Source organism: Podarcis erhardii (assembly GCF_964252035.2).
Source record: "Podarcis erhardii genome assembly, chromosome: 6".
Taxonomy (NCBI): domain Eukaryota; kingdom Metazoa; phylum Chordata; class Lepidosauria; order Squamata; family Lacertidae; genus Podarcis; species Podarcis erhardii.
In genome coordinates this window covers 71,608,398-71,632,157 of record NC_138510.1, presented here as the reverse complement: position 1 = coordinate 71,632,157, position 23,760 = coordinate 71,608,398, and the positions used below count along the sequence as shown (strand labels likewise).

At 44.0% G+C, this 23,760-nt stretch overlaps 1 protein-coding gene across 1 annotated transcript in view; it reads right to left on the bottom strand.

Moving 5' to 3' along the window:
- Positions 1-4,077: 4,077 nt before the first annotated feature.
- The window catches only part of LOC309344257 (uncharacterized protein), a 50,569-nt gene continuing 30,886 nt past the window's right edge, over positions 4,078-23,760 (bottom strand). Inside the window, exons 16-29 of the mRNA XM_081866507.1 lie at positions 21,955-22,125; positions 20,808-20,948; positions 20,358-20,508; positions 17,991-18,102; positions 16,251-16,419; positions 15,077-15,298; positions 13,267-13,491; positions 12,284-12,461; positions 11,272-11,378; positions 10,204-10,434; positions 9,164-9,428; positions 6,729-6,893; positions 5,817-6,059; positions 4,078-5,446 (exon numbers count right to left, since the gene is read on the bottom strand). Of these exons, the coding sequence (XP_081722633.1) occupies positions 5,157-5,446; positions 5,817-6,059; positions 6,729-6,893; positions 9,164-9,428; positions 10,204-10,434; positions 11,272-11,378; positions 12,284-12,461; positions 13,267-13,491; positions 15,077-15,298; positions 16,251-16,419; positions 17,991-18,102; positions 20,358-20,508; positions 20,808-20,948; positions 21,955-22,125 (2,670 nt within the window). The 3' untranslated portion in view covers positions 4,078-5,156. The remainder of the gene's footprint in view (positions 5,447-5,816; positions 6,060-6,728; positions 6,894-9,163; positions 9,429-10,203; positions 10,435-11,271; positions 11,379-12,283; positions 12,462-13,266; positions 13,492-15,076; positions 15,299-16,250; positions 16,420-17,990; positions 18,103-20,357; positions 20,509-20,807; positions 20,949-21,954; positions 22,126-23,760) is intronic.

Sequence of the window (23,760 nt, the reverse complement as noted above, 5' to 3'; positions counted from 1 at the left end):
CTGGACTCACAGGCCTCATTATCATCATTTTAATCACCTGTAATTAGTTCAGAACAGCCTCTGACACGCCAGTGTCAGGTACCGAGTGAGCAGAGTTTCACAGTCCGACTTCATACAGCACAGTGTTTCTTCAGTATGTACCTGGTCACAAGATGTGCAGCTGGAAAAATGGGGGACTAAACACATTAGGGGTGGGTGGGTGTGTGTGTGTGTGGAGTAAGCACTTAAATGTCAGGCAACATCAAGGACATCAAATTATATAAAATTATATAAAGGACCAAGGGCTTATCCAGGCTTCCATTTTGTGCCACAATTTGTAGGCACGGATCGGAGTGGTTTTTTGTTTTGTTTTGTCTTGCTGCTTTGCCCAGGAAAATCCACTGTCTACCACTGAATCAGAACAAACATCAATCGAGTTTTCCACAAAATGGCCGTTTGTTCCGATTCAGTGGTAAACAGCAGGTTTTCCCAGGGAAAGCGGCGGCACTAATGAACAAAACGCTTGGACCAGTGCCTGGAAATCACAGCACAAACAGAAGTGTGGATTATGAATGTGACATCTTCCAGACTGCCTTCTCCTTGTCTCCTTGTCTTCTTTAAAATGAATGTATCCTAGCTCAGTTGGTAGAGCATGAGACATTGGGCGAAAGATTCTTGCATTGCAGGGGTTGGACTAGATGACTCTTGTGGTCCCTTCCAATTCTACATTTCTATTATGTGTAGCCTTCCTTATAGCAAGATATACAATAGCTACATGAATAGACCTAGATGGGCTGCATGCTGAGCCTCATGAGGACATCTATTAAGCTATCAAAAATTGAAAGAAATCCCCAGACCCCATGAAAGAGTCCAGGGAGATACTTTCAAAGTTTAATAAAACATTCACTTCATTGGGCTGCTGTACAGATCTAAAGATTGATGTAGATGTTCAGTTGGGCTCACACCAAATTATTGTGCAAAATTAAGTCACATACATTTGAGAAGTTTCAGTTTCACAGAATATACACACCCTGGCACTTTGCAGCCAGTTCTTACAAGAAAATATTGCATGATGAACACTTCAAACATACCAGAGCCATAAAGTCAGGAGCAACACACTTCCTTGTTCTCATAATGATCTCTGTGGTCCACACCTCTCCATATTATTGTACACTGAAAAGAGGCATTGACCTTCACACACATATGCACTCCATCTTCAGGATACCAGTTTGTTTGGAGGACCAGAAATACATGTGACACAATAAAAGAAGTGAGCAAACAGGTGGTGCCTGAAGGAGTGCCTAAATGATGTGTTTTTGTCCATGAATTACTATGGTAAAATTTGCAAAATCGGTATATGATGCATACATACTGGATTTTCACTTAAGCAATGCCATGAAGTCAAAGATCACATAGATAAGGGTGAGCAGAGCATAGATTAAAATCTCTGCCATGGCTGGTCTTGTGCTCACCACTTATATCTCAGCCTTTGTATTCCTCACCTGTAAAATATGACTATTCAAGTTACCTTTATTGAATGACCATTAAAAGCAATTTTCCAGTATCTAGTTGAAAGTATGGGGCAATGGTTAAGTCCACCAGTCACTTACTTCTGATCAGTTTTAGCTTATTTACAAATAGATCCCAGAACTTGCAGTCAAAGAATAGTAATCTATTTTGATACAAATATTTACCGTATTGGCCCAAATATAAGCCGCACATGCAAATAAGCCGCACCTTTAAAATTCGGGGGGGGGGGAGAGATTACCCGAATATAAGCTGCTCCCTTAAAATTGAGTTACAGGCTGAAAATCGCTGCGATTGGTAGAATTGGAACTCTGAGCCAATTTAAGCCTTTGATCTTGCAAGCCCGCAAAAGTCACTGTACAATCGCTAAAATAACAAATCGCTATTCATTTGCTACAATTCCGCAGACACTCACACCCATAAATGGCAAGCGAACAGTCTCAAGCTCGCAAATCGGCAAGAAAACATTTTTTGGTTCCATTTTACTGGATGTCTGTTTCAGTAGCAATATCGCAAAAGCCAATTTTTGTAAGGCTACAAATTTAAGCCACACTTGTAACTTTTCATGGTCGGAATTTGGAAAAAAAGTGAGGCTTATATTCAGGCTAATATGGTAATTAAAAACAACAACAACCAGGAATATGATTGACATTGCACTGATGGAATAAGTTAGTCGGGTTCTGTTATGACTCACTGGGGACTTTAAAGTTCACTAGTTAGTGAACTTTAAACAATAGGCTGTGTGTGTGTGTGTGTGTGTGTGTGTGTGTGTGTGTGTGTCCAATCTGTTACCTCCGAGGATGTGGACAGGCTGCTTGGACGAGTGAAGCCAACCACCTGTCTCCTGGATCCTTGCCCATCCTGGCTTATAAAAGCTAGCCGGGAAGGACTGGGCGATGGGCTTCGTGGGGTGGTGAATGCTTCCCTCCGTGAGGGAGCCTTCCCAGACCCGCTGAAAGAGGCGGTTATTAAACCGCTTCTTAAAAAACCATCTTTAGATGCGGCCACGATGGCCAATTATCGCCCAGTCTCAAACCTTCCATTCTTGGGCAAGGTGATTGAGCGAGTGGTTGCTGAACAACTCCAGGCACGCCTGGAAGAAGCGGACCATTTGGATCCCTTCCAGTCGGGATTCAGGCCTCATCATGGGACTGAAACTGCCTTGGTCGCACTGGTTGATGATCTCCGGCGGGCTAGGGACAAAGGTGAGAGCTGTTTCCTAGTTCTGCTGGATCTCTCAGCGGAGTTTGATACCATCGACCATGACATCCTTCTGGACCGTCTTGAGGGGCTGGGAGCTGGGGGCACTGTCATACAGTGGTTCCGCTCCTTCCTCCTGGGCCGTGTTCAGAAAGTGGTGGTGGGGGATGAGTGTTCAGATCCCTGGGCTCTCACTTGTGGGGTGCCCCAGGGTTCTGTCCTCTCCCCCATGCTTTTCAACATTTACATGCAGCCACTGGGAGAGATCATCAGGAGGTTTGGGCTGGGTGTTCATCAGTATGCAGATGATACCCAGCTCTACCTCTCTTTTAAATCAGAACCAGTGAAGGCGGTGAAGGTCCTGTGTGAGTGTCTGGAAGCGGTTGGAGGATGGATGGCGGCTAACAGATTGAGGTTGAATCCTGACAAGACAGAAGTACTGTTTTTGGGGGACAGGAGGCGGGCAGGTGTGGAGGATTCCCTGGTCCTGAATGGGGTAACTGTGCCCCTGAAGGACCAGGTGCGCAGCCTGGGAGTCATTTTGGACTCACAGCTGTCCATGGAGGCACAGGTCAAATCTGTATCCAGGGCAGCTGTTTACCAGCTCCATCTGGTACGTAGGCTGAGACCCTATCTGCCTGCAGACTGTCTCGCCAGAGTGGTACATGCTCTGGTTATCTCCCGCTTGGACTACTGCAATGCGCTCTACGTGGGGCTACCTTTGAAGGTGACCTGGAAACTACAATTAATTCAGAATGCGGCAGCTAGACTGGTGACTGGGAGCGGCCGCCGAGACCATATAACACCGGTCTTGAAAGACCTACATTGGCTCCCAGTACGTTTCCGAGCACAATTCAAAGTGTTGGTGCTGACCTTTAAAGCCCTAAATGGCCTCGGTCCAGTATATCTGAAGGAGCGTCTCCTCCCCCATCATTCTGCCCGGACACTGAGGTCCAGCTCCGAGGGCCTTCTGGCGGTTTCCTCACTGCGAGAGGCCAAGTTACAGGGAACCAGGCAGAGGGCCTTCTCGGTAGTGGCGCCCGCCCTGTGGAATGCCCTCCCATCAGATGTCAAAGCGATAAACAACTACCTGACATTCAGAAGACATCTGAAGGCAGCCCTGTTCAGGGAAGTTTTTAATATGTGACATTTTAGTGTATTTTTCATCTCTGTTGGAAGCCGCCCAGAGTGGCTGGGGAAACCCAGCCAGATGGGCGGGGTACAAATAATAAATTATTATATTATTATTATTATTCAAACGGATCAGCCCGGGGTCATTTTCTGCAAAGATGCCAGGATAAACAATTGAACCACAAACTGGGTTCTTCCTTTGCAAAGGAAGATAGATGAATAGATAACCAGAGCAAAAAGGAAAGTTCGAAGCTTTATTGCATAACAAAAGGTTACACAGGTTAGGATGTCCTCTCTCCCTTGTGAAGAGGAACACTGGAAAGGGGGAATCGAAAGTAAAGGCATAATCCTACTAGTACCCTAAGCCTAGTGCACTCCCACCAAGAAGAGCACAAACACACACAAAAGCAGAGGATCCTGGCCAGAGAGCTCTGTACAAAAAGGGAAAAATAAAGTGAGAGATGGAAGCACTGTGGTCATGTCTCGCCTTTGAAAATCCCTGCTGTGCAATACTATGTGAATTTGCAATGCTTTTTTGTGAATTGGTTCTTCTCCAAATTGCCATTGAGAGTGCGCTGATTTTATTGCTACATATTATGGAGAACAAAAGTTCTCTCCCATAGAATCTGTCTTGTCTTGTGAACACAGCACTCTTCTCTGCCATGATCCAGACTTTTGAATTGTCGTAATGTTTTTCTCTCCATATGTATGGCAGCACCCCACGTTTCAAAGACCCACAGTTTCATCTCAATCTTTTTCTCCTGCCTTCCTGTAAGCAAAAACCACCTTAGCACATAACTGTGTCACTGTTCCATTGCTATGCTGTCACTAGAACTATTTCTTAGCAAAGATGATGCATTCTGCTCACCAGATCTCACAAGCCAACTGCGTTAAAAAGAGTTTTCTTAACTTGAAAGAATAAAAGGCTAAAATGGAATAAAGAAGTTTAGTACAGGCTGTTAAAAGTGTCACATGTGAATATCTCACAAGCATAAGTGTCTCTAACAAACATTAACTTACTAGGTTGCCAAACACACAAGTTTGCCCTAGTGCACCTGCTTATTAGGGTTGCCAACTTACTAAATTCACATTTAAAGATAACGATGCATTTTAATCGTGACAATTCTGCCATGAAATATTTGAGTACAATGCATTTAAGCCATTTCTATTATGGAAGCTGCTTAGCTGTAGACATGAAAATTACAAAAAAAGCATACAAACAATGAGCCAATTAAAATTCAAAACAGAAACAGAATCCTAGCTGTATTATTGCATTCCAGTATCAAGACTTCTGGTTTTTTGTTTATGCAAAACACAAACTACAGACAAAAAGTATCATCTGGGGTGGTTGGCAATATGGGAACAAGCACGACTGCTCTGGCTATATTAGATGCTTCTCCGACATTGTTGCTACCATCAATGGCACGAATGGCAAAGTAGATGGAGGTGCCATTCGATTTTTTTAAGTTTTCTGCGTTATACTGGAAGGATTGCTTGACCCCAGCGACTTCCATTTTCAGACCAGCAGTATTCACAGAAGTGGCTGTTTGAAAAGCTGCATCTATCAACGCCGAGGGATCTTCACTCATTTTTATTTCGTACCTTTCAGCTGCAAAATAAAGAACAGCCAACAGGGCATGCATTAAGATGTGCGTCTTCAGTCGTGCATCAAGGATAACAATGACAGAAATCCTTTTCAATGCATTTCAAACTTCCTATCCACAGGTAGCCCTCTGCCCTCAGCAAGGGTGGACCAGATGGGATGAAATCCCTCTTCCCAGAGCAATAACATAATGCTACTGTAATATAATATTACAAGGAGATAAGGCTGCTGCAAATAAAAGTGGTGGTTGGCTCCCCACACACCTTTTTATGCACACACACACACACACACACACACTCTACAGTCTTACTGATTGATTGATTGATTGATTGATTGATTGATTGATTGACTGATTAAAGCAGAATTTTGCACTTACCTTTTCCTTCATCATAGTCATTCCCAGGAGCTGTCCAGGACAAAAGGAACTGATAATCACCCAGTGGTTTTATCTCAAGGTCAGTGATTCTACAGGGTGGGAAAACATCTTTTTTACTACCACCAGGCGGAACTCCTGACATTACAAAAGAGCCACCTGATGTCACTCTACCGAAATTTCCTATGTCAACTTCGATGTCATCATCACGAACTTCCGGTTTTGGGGGATTCATATTTATTACACCTAGGAAGGAAGGGAGGATGATAGATTATATGGTGAGACTACAAACCTCCAAACTTCCACATTATTTTGAAAGTCCCGTTTATTTCCTTTTGTGCAAACCCAAAACAAAGACAGAATATACAGAAAATCATAATTATTTTCTTAAAGCAGAGCTTTCGGGGTGGCTGCCCCTGTTCTATGGAACAACATCCTGTTGAGATATGACATCCCACCCACACTTTCTAAAATACATTTTTTTATGCTGACAAGCTATCCTAGCTGGATGAAGAGTTCTCTACTGTAGGTATCCATTTTAAACAAATCTTCTGTTATTTTTTTGTGCTGTTTTGTAACCGTTTGCATTTTCTTTTCTACATTGCCTTGGGGCATAACTGGAAGGTGAAACAACAACAACAAATCTGCTGGAGATCTATTCTCTCTCTCTAACCCACTGAGTTGAGAAGTACATGGCAGACTTGAATATTGCAGGAAAGAAGAATGTGCGTACATATATGTGTGAACGTGTCAGAGATATGTACTCAAGTGTCCAGATCTACGTAAAGACAATGATGGGGAGAGAAATGGCAGAAAGAAGTTTGTTTCCTTGTAGAGATGCCCAGTGTCATTCACACTTTGAGAATTACAGAGCTAGCATACCACCAGTATTGCTATTTCGTAACAAATCCTTACCATTATTTACAAACCCTGGTGCAAAGAAAGCTTGACTTTGCCTACGGATCCTTCTGCCAGTCTTGCCTTGCCCCTGGACCCGCACTTTTAGGTTGTGTCGACCATTTACTTTGAACGATGTGAAATATCTCGAGTAGATTCCGTCGTCCTTTATAATGTCGGCACCTAGGTACATCAATATTAAAATTAAACATCCAAGCCCAACACCTCACTGCTATTAAAAAAAAGGAAAAAGAAACCCTACATAACCTATGTAGGAGATGTTTGTTTCACAGTACAGTGGTACCTCAGGTTACATAAGCTTCAGGTTACAGACTCTGCTAACACAGAAATAGTACCTCGGGTTAAGAACTTTGCTTCAGGATGAGAACAGAAATCGCGAGGCGGTGGCAGCGGGAGGCCCCATTAGCTAAAGTGGTGCTTCAGGTTAAGAACAGTTTCAGGTTAAGAACGGACCTCTGGAACGAATTAAATACTTAACCCGAGGTACCACTGTATCTGCTCCTGTTCTAATGAAAACAGTAGAGTGCCTAAATCTGAATATGTAGTGATATAGAGTCATAAGTATGTTAATCCCTGTTCAACGCAGGCCAACACAACTTGTAACTCGCCAACCTGAAGACAGCAAACCGGCATACATTGTGGCCTTCTGCATGCTTGACAAGCTCCGTTTTCTGCAGTCCCGGGCAGTTAGCAAAATTAAATTTATCAAGCTCTTGGTGGGCTGCCATTGCTAAATATAGCCACGACTGCCTTTCCCCTCATGAACTTGCCTGGACTGTAAGAACATCATCTGAGCACTTTCTTACATGGCAGTTTCTAGTTCAGCAAAATCAGATGAGGCAAAGGTTATCCACACCTGAGCCAGATGCTTCATTTGTCTTTGGGAGTAGGCCTATCCTGGCATCCTTCAAGTGATGAGGGGAAGGGCTCCCTCCTCCCCCCCCGACTTAACTCAGGGGAAATCGGTTCTAGCCCCTCTCAGGTGGAAGCCATTGCCGTTATGAGAGACAAGGGAAGTGTTCAAGGTGAGTTCCAGCACCTCTTTTCCTAGGAAGATGGCACTCATGAGGGGGATAGCTTCTGAAATGGGAAGCCGTTTCCACTTCAGCAGGCTCCCTGCACAATTTAGGGTTTCGAAATGTGTAGGGAGTAGACCAGGCTCCCCACGGCAGACGTTCATCACCAACTGATGGAGGATGACAATGGGGGCAGCTGTTTCCTCCATTCTTCATGTGATTCTAATCACATGGAGCCTTAAAGCATCCAGATGGGGCTATTAGCTCCTTGTATATCAAGAAGCTGGACATAAAGAAGGCTGATCACCGACGAATTGATGCTTTTGAATTATGGTGCTGGAGGAGACTCTTGAGAGTCCCAGGGACTGCAAGAAGATCAAACCTATCCATTCTTCAGGAAATCAGCCCTGGGTGCTCACTGGAAGGACAGATTGTGAAGCTGAGGCTCCAATACTTCGGCCATCTCATGAGAAGAGAAGACTCCCTGGGAAAGAACCTGATGTTGGGAAAGATGGAGGGCACAAGGAGAAGGGGATGACAGAGGACGAAATGGTTGGACAGTGTTCTCGAAGCTACCAACATGAGTTTGACCAAACTGCGGGAGGCAGTGGAAGACAAGAGTGCCTGGCCTGCTCTGGTCCATGGGGTCACGAAGAGTCGGACACGACTAAACAACAACAACATCTCAAGAAGCACACCTGGAAAACAGACCCACCAAGTGTCCCTATTTTCCAGGGACGTCCCTGATTTGATCCGGGAATGCCTGGCTTTTCCTAAGGATATCCCTATTTTCATTGGAGAAAAGTTAGAGGGTATGGAGTTCTCCGACCCCCAAGCCATCTGAAAACAATCCTGTATAGGGTTGTGTTGTTGTTTTTAAGTATTTAATGTTTTATTATACTTTTATATATGTTGGAAGCTGCCCAGAGTGGCTGGGGCAACCCAGTTAGATGTGTGGGGTATAAATAGTAAAATTATCATTATGGAATGGGATGTCCCTGTTTTCATTGGAGAAATGTTTGAGGGTATGGGAAAGCATGGCATCTCCTTGCTATCTCTCACAGGTGAAAGACAGAAGGAGTGAAGGTGTTAGCACGTAGAAGGGTTTCGCAAAGACCGAGAATGGAGTCTTCCCTATTGGTCTCATCTCAGGGGTAGAGCATATATTCTGCAGGCAGTTTATATCTCTGGCAACACAAGCTAAAAGGGATCTCAGGCTTTGGGGAGGACATAACTGTTTGCCAGTCGGTTTTGAGTTTTATGCCTGTTTATGAGTCTACGTTTTAGAAGCCAATTATTTCATATTTGATATTACATGGAATGTTGTATTATACGATACTATTTTATTGCATTTAATTTTATTTCAACTATGTGTGTAGTCTGAACTGGGATTCAAACACTTCAAAACAAACTTACCTGCGCCATTGTCCAAAAGCTCTAGATCCACAGCTGCTCCATTGCCTGCTTCTATTGTGGCTATGACTTTTGCACCAGTCACAGGTAAGAACCCTTGGCTGACTTCTGCGTGAATAACCAACGGATCAGGAAACTTATGCGTTCTTTTTATAAGAGGCGTCACATGAACTGGAGGCACAGTTGCTGACCTTGCTCGGCTTGTGACTGTTATTGTCATGGTTTGAGCTGTATTTTGATTCTGCAGGGAATACGTCCAGTCTCCTGCCTGGAAATCAAGTGATGATAAATAGAAGGATATTAAATATCCCATATCTAACTGTTTATAAACACAGTTCCTATTTCCTTCGGTTATTATTATGCTTTGATAAGATGGGGTGTCTTTTTTTATCGGAAATATACCAAGAGCAGATACTAGCAGCAGCGTCATGCTAGGCATTTGATGAGCTAGGAAATGAAAAGAACTTCTCATGGCACCTTCCAGACCAGAGGTTCCCAAACTTATTTGGCCTACCGCACCCTTTTTGGGGAAAACAAAAATTACTCAGTGCTCTCCTGGGAAAGGAAACATGTACAAATGGCTTATCAATTTTTTCTTGTCTTCTTTATTTATGCTTCCACCCCCCTTATTTTTATTCAACGCCTCCCATTTGCACCTGAGGTTCCGGGGGCCCCCAGGGGGTGGTATCTCCTGCCTCCATCCCAGAGCCAGGCAAACGCTTTCTGGGCTTGGAGAATGAGGCATGAGAATGTGCCAGGATCATAGAGGCCTGCTGCCTCCTTCCCTGAGCATGCGCAGAGCGTCTCCCCCGCCCCTTATGCCCGCTTGGTTGTCCTTCCTCCAGCCATTTCTAGGCTGAGAGTACTGGCACCTTCTCTTCTAGGGGGGGGGGGAAGCACTGTTAATATCATTGCAAAATCTTACACTGAGGACTTCTAGAAGTAAATGGCTCTTCGCCACTTGCATAATGTATTCTTATTTTCCAAAGGAAAAGGCACACAAGTAACAGAAGAGTTATCTGCATAGAGAGTGGATATTTTACCTCTGCGATTCCACTAATCTGGAGCCGGGCTGTCCGTAGGTTGGTTTTATCAATTATGAAGTCCTTTGTACCATACTTTTTCCCCTTGGGATCTGTCAGAAACATCCCTGGTGGAGTTGTGCTTGCGCTCCATGTAATGACAAAGAAAGTGTCTTTTCCCACCGTTTTATCAATGGATACTGTACCATACATCCATTTCTTGGCAGTTACTTGCTGCGTTTTACTTTCAAGCTGTTGGGGGTGGGGAGAGGAAATAAGTACGCTGGTATATTTGAAAAGTTTTATAACCTGAATAGATCTGCAACGGGGGTAAAATTGGTATCCTACAATATCTCCATGGTTAAAGACATGGAGGAAAACAAACAATGTAGCAACCCCACCTCAACTACCCTTCCCAGATATAAGATGCAGGATGCTTAATCCATTCCCTGCAGATGCCGTAATTTATTTTCCTGCACCAAATATAATTATTGTGGTTGCATGTGGCCTTTTGCTGGGTGCTAGCCACCTTGTAAGTTTTAACCCAAAAGGTTTGCTACAAACGCCAAGTGTCAAAAACATGCAGTTTAAGGAGATTTTTCTGACGGCATGTTTGACTTTTAAATGAAGCTCAAAAGCTGGGACAACCTCTGATCAAATGCAAATCAATGATCTCAAATGAGAGGTTGACTCTGCGAGACACACAACTCTAATTCCACAGGCAAAGAGAAGTAAATTTGCAGCCGATACGATGGGAGATTTGGGGGGCAACTCTAGGTGAAGCAACAGATCTGATGCCACAATTTGGCAAAGAGTAGTCAATGAGACACAATCTGGAATGGGACCATGGTGCTTGTATGACCACACATTCAACTGAATTAGGACCAGTAAAAATTGAAATGTTGTTTCAGCGCTGCAAAAATCCACCTCTGTAAGATCTGTGAATTCTGCCTGGTTCTCCTGCTGCACAATACTAGTAAAATATGGACTATATAATTAATTTTACTTTGTGCTTTAAACTTTTTTTTTAACAGTGCCTAATAGTCGTAGTAGAACTGCTTATTTCACTCTAATTTTTGCAATGCATACCTGAATAGATTGTTGACTGAGATCTCCACTTCCTGAAGAAATTCCACTGAAAGCATCAATGAGACCGTTGGAATTCAAGCTGTCAGTGGCAGCAAATTTCAGACCTCCTGGAATGCGATTGAAGGAACAGTTAGGATACTTGGTTAGATGGAATAAAAGGCAATACATTTTTGTAGTGTAGTCTTTTATACATCTGTGTGCAAAAGACATCTGTGTGTCAGTAAATGTAAAGTAGGCAGTGAGAGATTTTACTTTCTTGGGCTCCATGATCACTGCAGATGGTGACAGCAGCCATGAAATTAAAAGACACCTGCTTCTTGGGAGAAAAGCAATGACAAACCTAGACAGCATCTTAAAAAGCAGAGACATCACTTTGCCAACAAAGGTCCATATAGTAAAAGCTATGGTTTTCCCAGTAGTGATGTATCAAAGTGAAAGCTGGACCATAAAGAAGGCTGATCGCCGAAGAATTGATGCTTTTGAATTATGGTGCTGGAGGAGACTCTTGAGAGTCCCTTGGACTGCAAGAAGATCAAACCTATCCATTCTGAAGGAAATCAGACCTGAGTGCTCACTGGAAGCACAGATCCTGAAGCTGAGGCTCCAGTACTTTGGCCACCTCATGAGAAGAGAAGACTCCCTGGAAAAGACCCTGATGTTGGGAAAGATGGAGGGCACAAGGAGAAGGGGATGACAGAGGACGAGATGGTTGGACAGTGTTCTGGAAGCTACCAGCATGAGTTTGACCAAACTGCAGGAGGCAGTGGAAAACAGGAGTGCCTGGCGTGCTCTGGTCCATGGGCTCACGAAGAGTCGGACATGACTAAATGACTAAACAACAACAACAACAGAGCATTGAAAAGCAGTGAAGTTTCTGTGGGCAAGTAGGAGGAACATTGTGCGGATGAAAGTAGCATGGCGGGGGGCTGGGCCCACCAGTAAACTCACTCTTAGTGAAACCTCAGTTGGCACCAAGTGGACTGAGGATGTGGCATTCTGCCCGCTCCCTTACCCGTCATGTCTGCCAGCATTTCTAGTTCTTTTTCAGCGCTTGGTCCCAAAGCAATGGTGTGGATTATAGACCCACTATTTCGAACTTCGGTAAAGCAGGAATTTACTTGCTTATCTTCTCCATCTGTCAAGAGCACAATTTCACAGCCTCTGCTATTTGGGTACTTCTTTAAAAACACCTGTATGGAGCAGAGCATTTAGAATCTTAGCAGCAACTAGGAATGTGGAAGCCACCGGGCACCATTTCTGCTTAAAATGAACGAGAAAATGCTACAAAGCTCAAAGCTCCGCTAAGTGTGGTGTGTTGCTGCTGTTCTGTGTGAACTAATTCCCTACCTGTAACAGAAGCAGAGTTTGGTGAGATGGGTGCCATATCTTCCATGGTTGTTAATAAGGAAGTATTAGCATTTGCTATTTCACACGAGAAAGCTGTGGTTAAAACCATGGACTAGGACCATGGTTTGAAACCATGGAAATGTTGGCCAAGACTCAGCCATGAAGCTCCCTGGGCGACCTCAGGCCAAATAGTCTCTCAGCCTGAAAGACCACCTTGACTTCCTCAGATGAAAGGTGGGATAGATGGACAATAATAAATAATCAAACTGAGAGGCTTCCAGTTCATAGATGGCAGAAGCCACACCTGGTGGAAGCCACTTTAGCCTCCAGTCACTTCAGTGGATACAGAAGTACACTCAAGCTAGGAACCTGATCTTTCAGAGGATTGGGACTCCCTCCAGAACTGGTTGAACTTACCCAGGCAGAACTTATCCAGAACTTACCCAGGCAGTGGATCCACCTGCAAATAGCATCTCTATCTTCTCTGCACTGAGTTTCAGTTTCTTGGCTTATATGAGAGAGCATACCTGCTGAAATACCGTCTTGTACACAACCCTTAGATACACAGCAGCCCTTTACACTTTTGCAACTGGCTACCCTACAAAGAAGAATAGGAATAAAAGAATCTGGACTTTTATTCTTTTTCACCTGAAATGCTGACCGCACTCCAGAACATATGTTAGTTCCTCCACCAGCTGAAGTAGGAAGATACCCTGCAAGAGTTTTGCGCACACTGTCGCCACTGATCTGCCTCAGTTGAGTCTGGACTGTTGCCGCGCTGTTGAATGTGACTACTCCAACCCAGGATCCCGCTTCAATAATCTGCAGGATGAATATTTCCGCAGCTTGCTTCAGCCGACCAATGCGATTGCTCTGCATAGGAATAACAATAATATTAATAAAAAAACCCAGCATTCACAGAACTGCCAGTGGATTCTGGGAAGCAAATAAAGATGACTGAAAATGCAACTGTCAATTATACTTTAAAAAACAAGGCTTGATAAACTTATGTGGATGTAGGCAAATACACAGTGTCCATGAGTTTCCAAATAACCTCATCCATGTTGCGATGTTGGGCACAATCCATCTGGATGTTTTCATGCACAGGCTCCATTGAAATGGATGGGAGGTTCACAAGAGCACCATTCATTGCAATGGGGCTTGTCCCACAAATTCTGCTGTTGGAGAATGATTATCCTACAATGTTTTTGTGTCTGATATTCAAATTTCTGTATGCTAGTATAGAAATATAAACTCCATTCCAGAATGTCCCCCCCCCATTTGCTTAGCAGTTGCTTAGTTAGTTAGATGATGTAAACCCTGCCTTTCAATTAAAAGATTCCATACATTTCTCCAATGAAAATAAGGACCTCCCATGTCTCTTAAATCCACTTCAAGGACTATTACCAGACAGGCCCATGCAGCGGGGGTGTGAGGCAGCCAGGTACACTTCCCTGGGCCTCAGAGGGCAAAGCCAGCTGGGGGGGGGGGCTGCCAGAGATTGGTTGTTTTGGGTTTGAGTTTATAACTTTAGTTTAACAAGACTCTTGCCCCAGGCCTCCGACAAGCTCTGCACAAACCTGTCACCAGAATACAGGAAAGCCAGGGCAGCAGGAAAATGCATTTACAGCTACCCATCCCAGGAGCTATATGACTTCCTCCAACCCCCATCATGTGTCTACCATAAACTTCTGTAGTAGGGTATTTCTTCACTAGGGAAGCCTTGTGCAGCTGTTGACGTTTCCTGCACAATTGAGAAACCTGAAAGACCTGATTGATCTGGCCAGATCAGGATTTCCCTTGCCTTCTTCCATTCACTTTCACCCCTGCAGTTTTCACCTCCCATGTTCCATCTCTTCCTCTAGGTTCCCTGCACCAACTGGAGATTTACAATGAGCAGACCTTGCATTCTACCTCAGCCAGGTTGCCCACCCTTGCCCTAGAACTCTTCTCCTGTATGAATTAATTACTGTAGTTTCATATATATCCAAATTAACCAAATCTAATCTAAAACCATAAACAGGCTCCCTGTCTATAATGCTGAGGGCCTTCTGGTGGTTTCCTCACTGCGAGAAGCCAAGTTACAGGGAACCAGGCAGAGGGCCTTCTCGGTAGTGGCGCCTGTCCTGTGGAATGCCCTCCCATCAGATGTCAAAGAGAAAAACAACTACCAGACTTTTAGAAGACATCTGAAGGCAGCCTTGTTTAGGGAAGCTTTTAATGTTTAATAGACTATTATATTTTAATATTCTATTGGAAGCCACCCAGAGTGGCTGGGGAAACCCAGCCAGATGGGCAGGGTATAAATAATAAATTATTATTATTACATAAAATAGCATGGCATTTATGACAGAAATGTCAATGCTATATTGACACTTGTTGTCACTATTGACATCAATTCCATCATTTTTGAACTGTCTCGAAATACTTCTTCTGAGCGCCGAAAACATAGACTCACCGAACCCATACTTCCAGAAACATCAAGTACTAGGCACAAAACTCTCTCCTGTTTTTGCAGCAAAGTGATAGTGGGGCTAGGCGGAGGAGCTCTTTGTGGAGTTGATTTGGCAAAGTCAGGAGAAGTCGTAATTACATCCCAGGTGCTCCTGTAGTTGCACATTTTATTCTGCATATTTGTTGCTTTAGTATTGTGGTTGCTTTTGTCACAGAACTGAGTAACCTAAATAAAAGGTAAGAAGAATAAATCAAGTTCACAACCTTATAAGCAATATCTACCTCATGGCAGCCATTCCTTGGGAAGAGGTGCTACAAAAGTGGACATTCTTTTTCAGACAAAAAGAACAGATGAACATATGCTTGTTTGTTCCCTCATTCCTTCGCTTGCTCACCTACCTAGCTTTTCACTCTGAGCAGTTTCCTGCCGAAGAAGGGGACATACCCTCCAACATTTCCCTGGTGGAAATAGGGACGTCCTAAGGAAAAGCAGGACATTCCAGGGTCAAAGCAGAAACCAGGATGGCTTCTGTAAATCCTGGACTGTCCCTGGAAAATAGGGACAGTTGGAAGGCTTGAGGGCGAACTTTGAAGGGTACCTCAACTCTACTCACAAACCAGAAACATTTTGCAGAACCCCACACAATTATCCAAATGTTAGTTGTTCTGTTGCAGAGAGCAACAGAACCCATCTCACTTTCCTTCAGTATGACTATGTGCCTCAACTACCTCATTTGGGTTGCACTTTTTTTGGCAAAGTTTCCGACGGCCAATTGCCAGCTGTGTCCGAACATATGGCAACCCTACTGTTGGACCTAGTGGCTGCTCAGTCAGTCTGGGTCCCGTAGCTTGTGCTGTATGTAGCTTCTATAAATTGAGAGAAGGTTTCAAGAGGGAAGGATGGGAAAACTGCAGGCCCTTAAGAAAGAGTTTCTTCTTGAATTGCTAGGTCAATATAACTAAATTTTGGTTGGAATACTTTCTCCCCAGCCCTAACACAATCTTATTGGTGAAACACACACACACACACACACACACACACACACACACACACACACACAATTACCTGCAAGAATTGAAGCTAAAAATCTCCAAATATTATATTTAACTTAGCAAAAATCCTGCATTTTTGAGGCATTGGAGAAAAATAAATCCCAACTAAGACCTATCATACTTACCGATGGGATACTTTGCACATACATTATAGATGTTGGAGTATTTTGATTTTTTTCTGGAATGAATTGGCACCCAGATTCATACAGCTGAGTTTTTGGTTCAACTTTGCATGGTCTGGTAGTTCCATCAGCGAGCAGGACTACGTAGCTACCCTTGAAAGTAGCTGGGCACCTAATCAATATAACAGAAACAGACATGGTCGGTTTAAAAGTCAATAAATAATCACATGCTGGTATGATTGTATGCTATCTTGTTTTCTTTCTTTTTTAAAAATAATTTTTTATTAAGATTTTAAAGGTTACAGAAAAAAAAGAATAATAAGGAATAAAAAGAGAACAATTAAAAATGAAAAAAAGAAGAAACAATACACATACAAAAAAGACATCATCAAAAACCCCAAAAAGATAAGAAAAACAAGAAAAAAAAACCAAGTCAAACCTTTAACTCACTTACTTACATTCACTTATTTCCTTGACTTCCTCACGCCTCCCATTTTTGTATTCTAATTCAATTAGATATTCCAGCAAATCCTTCCAACTTTGTTTTAATCCCAATAATTTATCTTAGCATACTATAATTCCCCTCTCTATATTCTAATTCATATAAATATTTCAACAAATCCTTCATCTTATTTTTATCCTTATATCTTATCTTATTATACTATAATTTTCCATTCTTTCTTTCACCAAATAACCATCCACTTTTGCTTTATCCAATCTTAACTCTCATCCAAACCTGTATATCTGTACTTATTCTTAAGACATTTCCCCTAAGGTCAAAAAAAGAATATGCTATCTTGTTTTCTGTAATGCCACGACTGCTAAGACAAACTCCAGTGCCCACCAGCCCAGCCTGAAGATCAGATTGTAGAACACTTCATAATGGGCGGAGATGAAAGAATCAATTATATAGATGATTTCTAGACAGGTACTTTATTCAGCAAACATGTGGTTCAGATCTGATCTTTATGTGTGCTCAGTTGGTACATTAGCTCATGTCAGAATGCTCCTAGCAGCTCCCAGCTGGTTGCCCAGGAAAGTATAAAAACAAGGAAAAGTTTCTTACAGTCCCTTTTTATTTCAAACACTACAGAGAGAGACCCTAGAACCCAGACTCTTGAATAATGGTGTTGTCCCGAGTGAATCTCCACCCCCCCCCCCGTCTCTCCCACTTCCTCATTCATCACTTCTATGTGTCCTGCTATGTGCCCTCTGTCTTTGAGCTCTTTGCTCTCCTACTTTTAAGGCTTGCCGGGTTCTGGGCGATGGAGGGTCTGGAAAGCTTTCTAGTAACTAACTCCTCCAAGCCATGCCAAAATCCAGGCCTGTCTTCAGCACACAGCGAATGGCGTCTTTTGTTTGGCATTGTGGGCCACTGGAAACAAAATTGCCAGGTTAGACTCAGGTGAGGAGCAAACAGAAGTAGGGACAACCCGCTGAAACGTCACCATGCCAAAAGAAATGCACTACTGGGCTAAATTGTGTGCAGGACTGTGGCTGAGAACAGTCTCCAGAGAGACTGAGTAAGCTGGCCGAAAATAAGGTCTTGGGCAGCAGAAAAGTGGGCACTTGCCCGAGGGCAGGACATTACCTCCACCTTGCCCTAAATAGAAATCTCTTCCATATATCATCAAAGCTCATCCTCAAGACCGCAACCATTCACACCGCAACCAAACGAATGAGCCCAAGGCAAACATCACTTATAAAAGAGGAGATGCATCTGTTGGAGATTTGGGGTGGTACCTCGTTGCTTCAGGCATGCTGTTTCCCCCAGGAGAGTAGAAAGGTGCATTGTCGTTATATTCATCAAAGACTCCCCATCGAAGATGAGCCCATTCGTGGACAAGGACTCTGCCTGTGGAAAATCAAGGACAAACCTATGATACCTTTTTTTAAAAGTACAGTATACAGGTAGATAGAAATTATTGCCATTAATAGTGAGCAAGTATCTCAGGGATGCGGGTGGCGCTGTGGGTTAAACCACAGAGCCTAGGACTTGCCAATCAGAAGGTCGGCGGTTCGAATCCCCGCGACGGGGTGAGCTCCCATTGCTCGGTCCCTGCTCCTGCCCACCTAGCGGTTTGAAAGCACGGCAAAGTGCAAGTAGATAAGTAGGTACCGCTCCAGCGGGAAGGTAAACGGCGTTTCTGTGCACTGCTCTGGTTTTGCCAGAAGTGGCTTAGTCATGCTGGCCACATGACCCGGAAGCTGTACGCCGGGTCCCTCGGCCAGTAAAGCGAGATGAGCGCCGCAACCCCAGAGTCGGCCACGACTGGACCTAATGGTCAGGGGTCCCTTTACCTTTACCTTATGTCAGGGTACCTCAGGCAGGTGGTAAGAATTAGTCCCTAAAGTGAGAGCATGTGATGGGGCTGGATGGTTGCCAGCATTCCCCAGCCCCTCTAAGCCTTCGGTGGGGCGAGGTAGGGGGAGAGAACACACTGTGTTTTAGACTTGCTGTTTGATGTTCCCCAGCTGGTGCTCGAGAAGAAGCCAATCAAGCCTGGCAACCCATTCGGCACCTGCGTGTGATTGATTACTAGCTTGGAAGGAGGACTCAGGAAAGCAAACCCCCCCTTGACAATTATAACACACCTACCCCACAAAAAAACCCCTAAAATAAAATCTGAAATGTGCAGTCATACCAACAGTTAAGTATCTATTATTATTGGATTAGCCAACTTTTCAATTTGAGCTCTCCTGTTTTTTTTTTGGGGGGGGGGGTAGTACTGCTTAGGAAATGGTGGAAGAGGCACCTCTATTTCTACCATTCAACAAACAGATTAAAAATTCAATTTAGCTTTCCTTGTTATGACCCGGGGACTGTGTACGGTGCAACGGAGGAGGACCATAGGTGTCAAGTTACAGATTTGAAAATAAAGGACCAGCAGCCTCAAAAATAAGGGATCAGCAGCAAAATAAGGGATTTTCCAAGCACAGGTTTGTTCAACTTCTGAGCCCCTCCGAGCCAAAGGCAGCAAGCCCAGCCAGTAGCCAAACGAAGCCTCAAGCGGTGGTTCCCACAGCACAGCAACCCGGCAAAGGGGATGCAGCAAGCAAAACCACCGTCACCTCTCCACTGGGAAGCACTGAGCAAAGGCGAGTCCCCAGGCAACGTGGCCGATTTGATCGGCACAAGGCATGCAAGCTCAACCCCCCAGTCGTTCTTAGACTCCTTATTGGGTGAGCAACGCAGCCAAGCAACACAGTTGGAGCCTCCCTCCTCCCTGGCCGGCAGGCAGGGAGGGAGAGGAGCTGCTTCCTTTGAAACCCGGGAAATTTAAGGGACATCATCAATAAGGGATAGCAGCAGGACACGGCGCTGGGATAAGGGACTTTCCCGCCAAATAAGGGACGGTTGACAGCTATGAGGAGGACAAGACTCCAGCTTTCCACAGCCTATTCCGGATCCTACCAGCCGGAGGCACATCCTGCCCACTCTCCTTTGATTCAGAAGATGAATCTCCCACAGTACTCCTGCCTCCCTGACCACAAGGACTGCCCAATAAGGCGAGTGCCCTTTAAAGTCAGCCATCTTCTTTTGGAAGGTGGGGCTCGCTATGCACCCAGTCAAGATGTCTCAATCTTTGGCCCAGTCTAAGTGCTTCCAGAGGCATCATCATGCCTCACTTCCTCAGGGCTGTGGATCCCTTGTATTTCTGATGGAGTATTGACTTAGCCTCTTGATGAGACACTCCTGGGCTTCCCCTGTGAGCCTTGAGCTTTCACAGAACAGGATACTCCTTGGCTATGGTCATTTTAAGTCAATTCTTAATGGCTTCAGATATTATCCCACGAGAGAGTCTCAAAGTACTTGATATAGACCGCATACACCTCCTAAATGTAAAGCACATGACTTCTCCCTTAAATAATCCTGAAAACAGTAGGAAGTCATGTACATTTTTTTGTGGGTTGAAAAATGTGCTGATGAACTGGACACGGAGATATTGCCGGTTCCTTATGACGTTTTGGTTGCCTTTAGAGTGATAAAGTTTAAAGTGGTATGGGTTCTTCAGGACTTTTCTTACTCTGTTATTTTAGGGAAACTCGAATAACATTTTAATAATAAAACAGGCAGTCTAATCTGAACAAACAGGTAGTAAGTAATACCTCGTGGTCCATAAGCGTCAAGCAACTTGTCATTTGTCAGGAAGTTAGGAGTTAAATGAATGTATCGCCCAGGTTCCCCACATCCGCCATACTGTAGCGTGTAGGGATCATCTCCATGTTTCAAATAAGGAGCTGCCACTATGACTTCTGCCTGAAATAAAATAGAATTTAGTTGAAAGGTCACCCGGGGGAAAAGCAGCAAAGTACCTTTGATTTTTGCCTCAGCAAAAATCCCCATTATTATTATTAGTATTAATATAAGGGACACTTGGAGGGTCTGCGAATGTACACAGCCCAAATCTATGCCTGTTTACTCAGAAGTAAGTTGAGTTGTATACAGAGTGAGTCTTTATTAGATCACAGCCTTGTACTTTCTCTCTCCATTTGCCCCAGTCTTTTGAAAAATACCCTAAGTACGCCTACATTTCAATGCATTCTCTCCAGACTTACCTTATCGTACGACTCTCTAGTTACTCTTTGATAGTCAGCTTTTGTTTTCCACGTCGAGGGAATGATCACTTTTACAGTCTTGAAGTAAAATCTTTTCTGTGTTGCACCGAACAGGTAAGCTGATGCTTCTTGAACCATGCCCTAGCAAGGAAAGGAAAGACGAGAGCTCCATGTGTTTGGCAACTAGTATCTGCATTTGGGTTTGTAGAATGTACACTTAGGGGTGGTGTAACGATTTTAAAGGCTTGCCTTCCTTCTGCCAGGCTTAGCCTGGCTCAACCAGCAGTAGCCCCAGTCTTGAACAGAGCTTGAATCGGATGTACTTTACATTGGCTTAATTTATGCTGGCCTCCTCTACACCAGCTTGTTGTATACTGCAACATTTTCTTGCAGTATATATATAGTATACCTGAAGGAGTGTCTCCACCCCCATCATTCTACCTGGACACAGAGGTCCAGCGCCGATGGCCTTCTGGCGGTTCCCTTGCTGCGAGAAGCCAAGTTACAGGGAACCAGGCAGAGGGCCTTCTCGGGAGTGGCACCTGCCCTGTGGAATGCCCTCCCACCAGATGTCAAAGAGAAAAATAACTACCAAACTTTTAGAAGACATCTGAAGGCAGCCCTGTTTAGGGAAGCTTTTAATGTTTAATAGGTTATTGTATTTTAGTGTTTTGTTGGAAGCCGGCCAGAGTGGCTGGGGAAACCCAGCCAAATGGGCGGGGTCTAAATAAATTATTATTATTATTATTATTATTATTATTATTATTATTATTATTATTAAAGGTAAAGGTCTAGTCGTGGCTGACTCTGGGGTTGTGGCGCTCATCTCACTTTATTGGCCAAGGGAGCTGGTGTACAGCTTAGAGCAGCACACGGAAACGCCGTTTACCTTCCTGCTGGAGCGGTACCTATTTATCTACTTGCACTTTGACGCGCTTTCGAACTGCTAGGTTGGCAGGAACAGGGACTGAGCAACGGGAGCTCACCCCGTCGCGGGGATTCGAACCGCCAGCCTTCTAATTGGCAAGTCCTAGGCTCTGTGGTTTAACCCACAGCGCCACCAGCGTCCCTATTGTTATTACTATATACTTATATCCCCACCTATGCTTGCACATTCAACACATTTAGAAACGTTTAGCAGTCGCACCTTTATGTTGTCGACAATTTTGTTGTCTTCGGGTATCTGAGGGTTGATTGCAATGACAAGGTCTTCAAACCCACCATTGTTGAGTTTCACCGTGGCATCTGTCACCCCATGTAGCGCTTGTAACATCAATGGAAGAAGCCACCAAATGAACGCCATCTTTGCTTGTGCCTCCTACTCCAGCCTCATGGAGAAAAATGACAGCACAGAAGGGTTATTCGTGCAAGGAGAGAGGAGGAAGCTAAAACTCTGCTGTATGTTTTGTAACCGGACTGGAAATTCTGACTGGCCTAGATAACAAAGACAGAAAAGCTGATCACAGACGCAGCTGATGGGACTCTGCTTTTGAGAGAGCTATGGGTGCGTTGAGGGTTAGGGGTGAGGTGTATAAAGGGGTTGAAAGGGATCAGAGAGGTTTAGCAGGAGGTGTCAGGTAGGCAGGTATCCTTATATTATTTTAACCCACCTGGGATCTTATGGTGAAGGGAGGAAAGTCAATAAACAACAACAACAACAATGCAGTAATAATATCACAATAAAACGACACCATTAATAAAATACAATAAACGGATAAAACGGAAACTTAAAACCAGAGCATTACCTACACAGCACAGCAACACCTTGGTGGAATTGAAAAGCCTTTACAGTGGGAAACACCAGTAAAAGAACCCCATAAGGCAATATCTTCTAGGACTCAGGTGTTACGACAGTATTGACCATTATCTAGGGTTGCCACATGTCCTCTTTTTCCAGGACACGTCCTCTTTTACAGGGGTAAAATTTCTGTTCGGGTGGCTATACTTTTTGGATGAGACATAGACATAGACATCTGGTTGAGACAGACATGGTTGAAGACTTGCTTTCCTCTTCTCTTCTCCTGCCCCACAACATATTACAGCTTCTATAACCTACATATAGTAGGGGTATTTAAAAGGAGAGTCATCATGGCGTCCTCTTTTTTGCTCTTAAAAATATGACAGCCCTACCATTATCCCAGCCATGCTTCCACCATAGTCAGGACACCGAGTAAACCCTCTCACCAGATATTAGGCACAAGGCCGGCTGATATGGGAGGAGGTGGGTCCTTCAAGTATCTCAGACCCAATACATTTGTTGCTTTAAAATATAATCAGCAACACTGCTGATTAAGGTAATGTGTGGAACTTTGAAATTCACACTTCAGTGTAACGCTAAGGGCTGAGCTAGACGTGGTGTCAGCAGAACACACTAAAAGGAATGACAGAGGATGGTCATCGAAAGACATTAAACTCAGAAGCATCCTATAGCTTCTTCCCCATAGCATTTTCCCCATTCACCCCACTTCCACCATAAAAGCTTGGCTGAGGAGAAAAGCATCCTTTGGGAGAGCTAAGCCACAGGGTTGGGGAGAGTTTAGTCCTTTTTTTATCTCCACAGGTCTCTGTTTTTAAATAAAGGGCATACATGAAGACATGCATTTCACACAGCACATAATTTAGCCCTGAGCTTTAGGAATATATCCAGTGAGAGCCTGCTGTGTCGAAAGAGCTAAACTCATGCGAAGAAAATTGAAGATTCAACCCAGTACATACTTACCTGCGTGTAAATCCAGCAGGACTAATTTTTGAGATTGATTAGATTTGCATGAGGCTTGTGCTGCAGATTACTTCCTGCTTTTTAGGACTCTTGCTTGTTCTGAAAGGTTCAGGAGCCAGGAGATCAAAGCAGAGAAGTGTGGGTTCGATTTTCCTTTATATAACATCAAAACCAAGGGGTCCACCCAGTTTCCCCTAAAAAGGTTCCAAAACCAAAAGGTACACCCGATTTCCC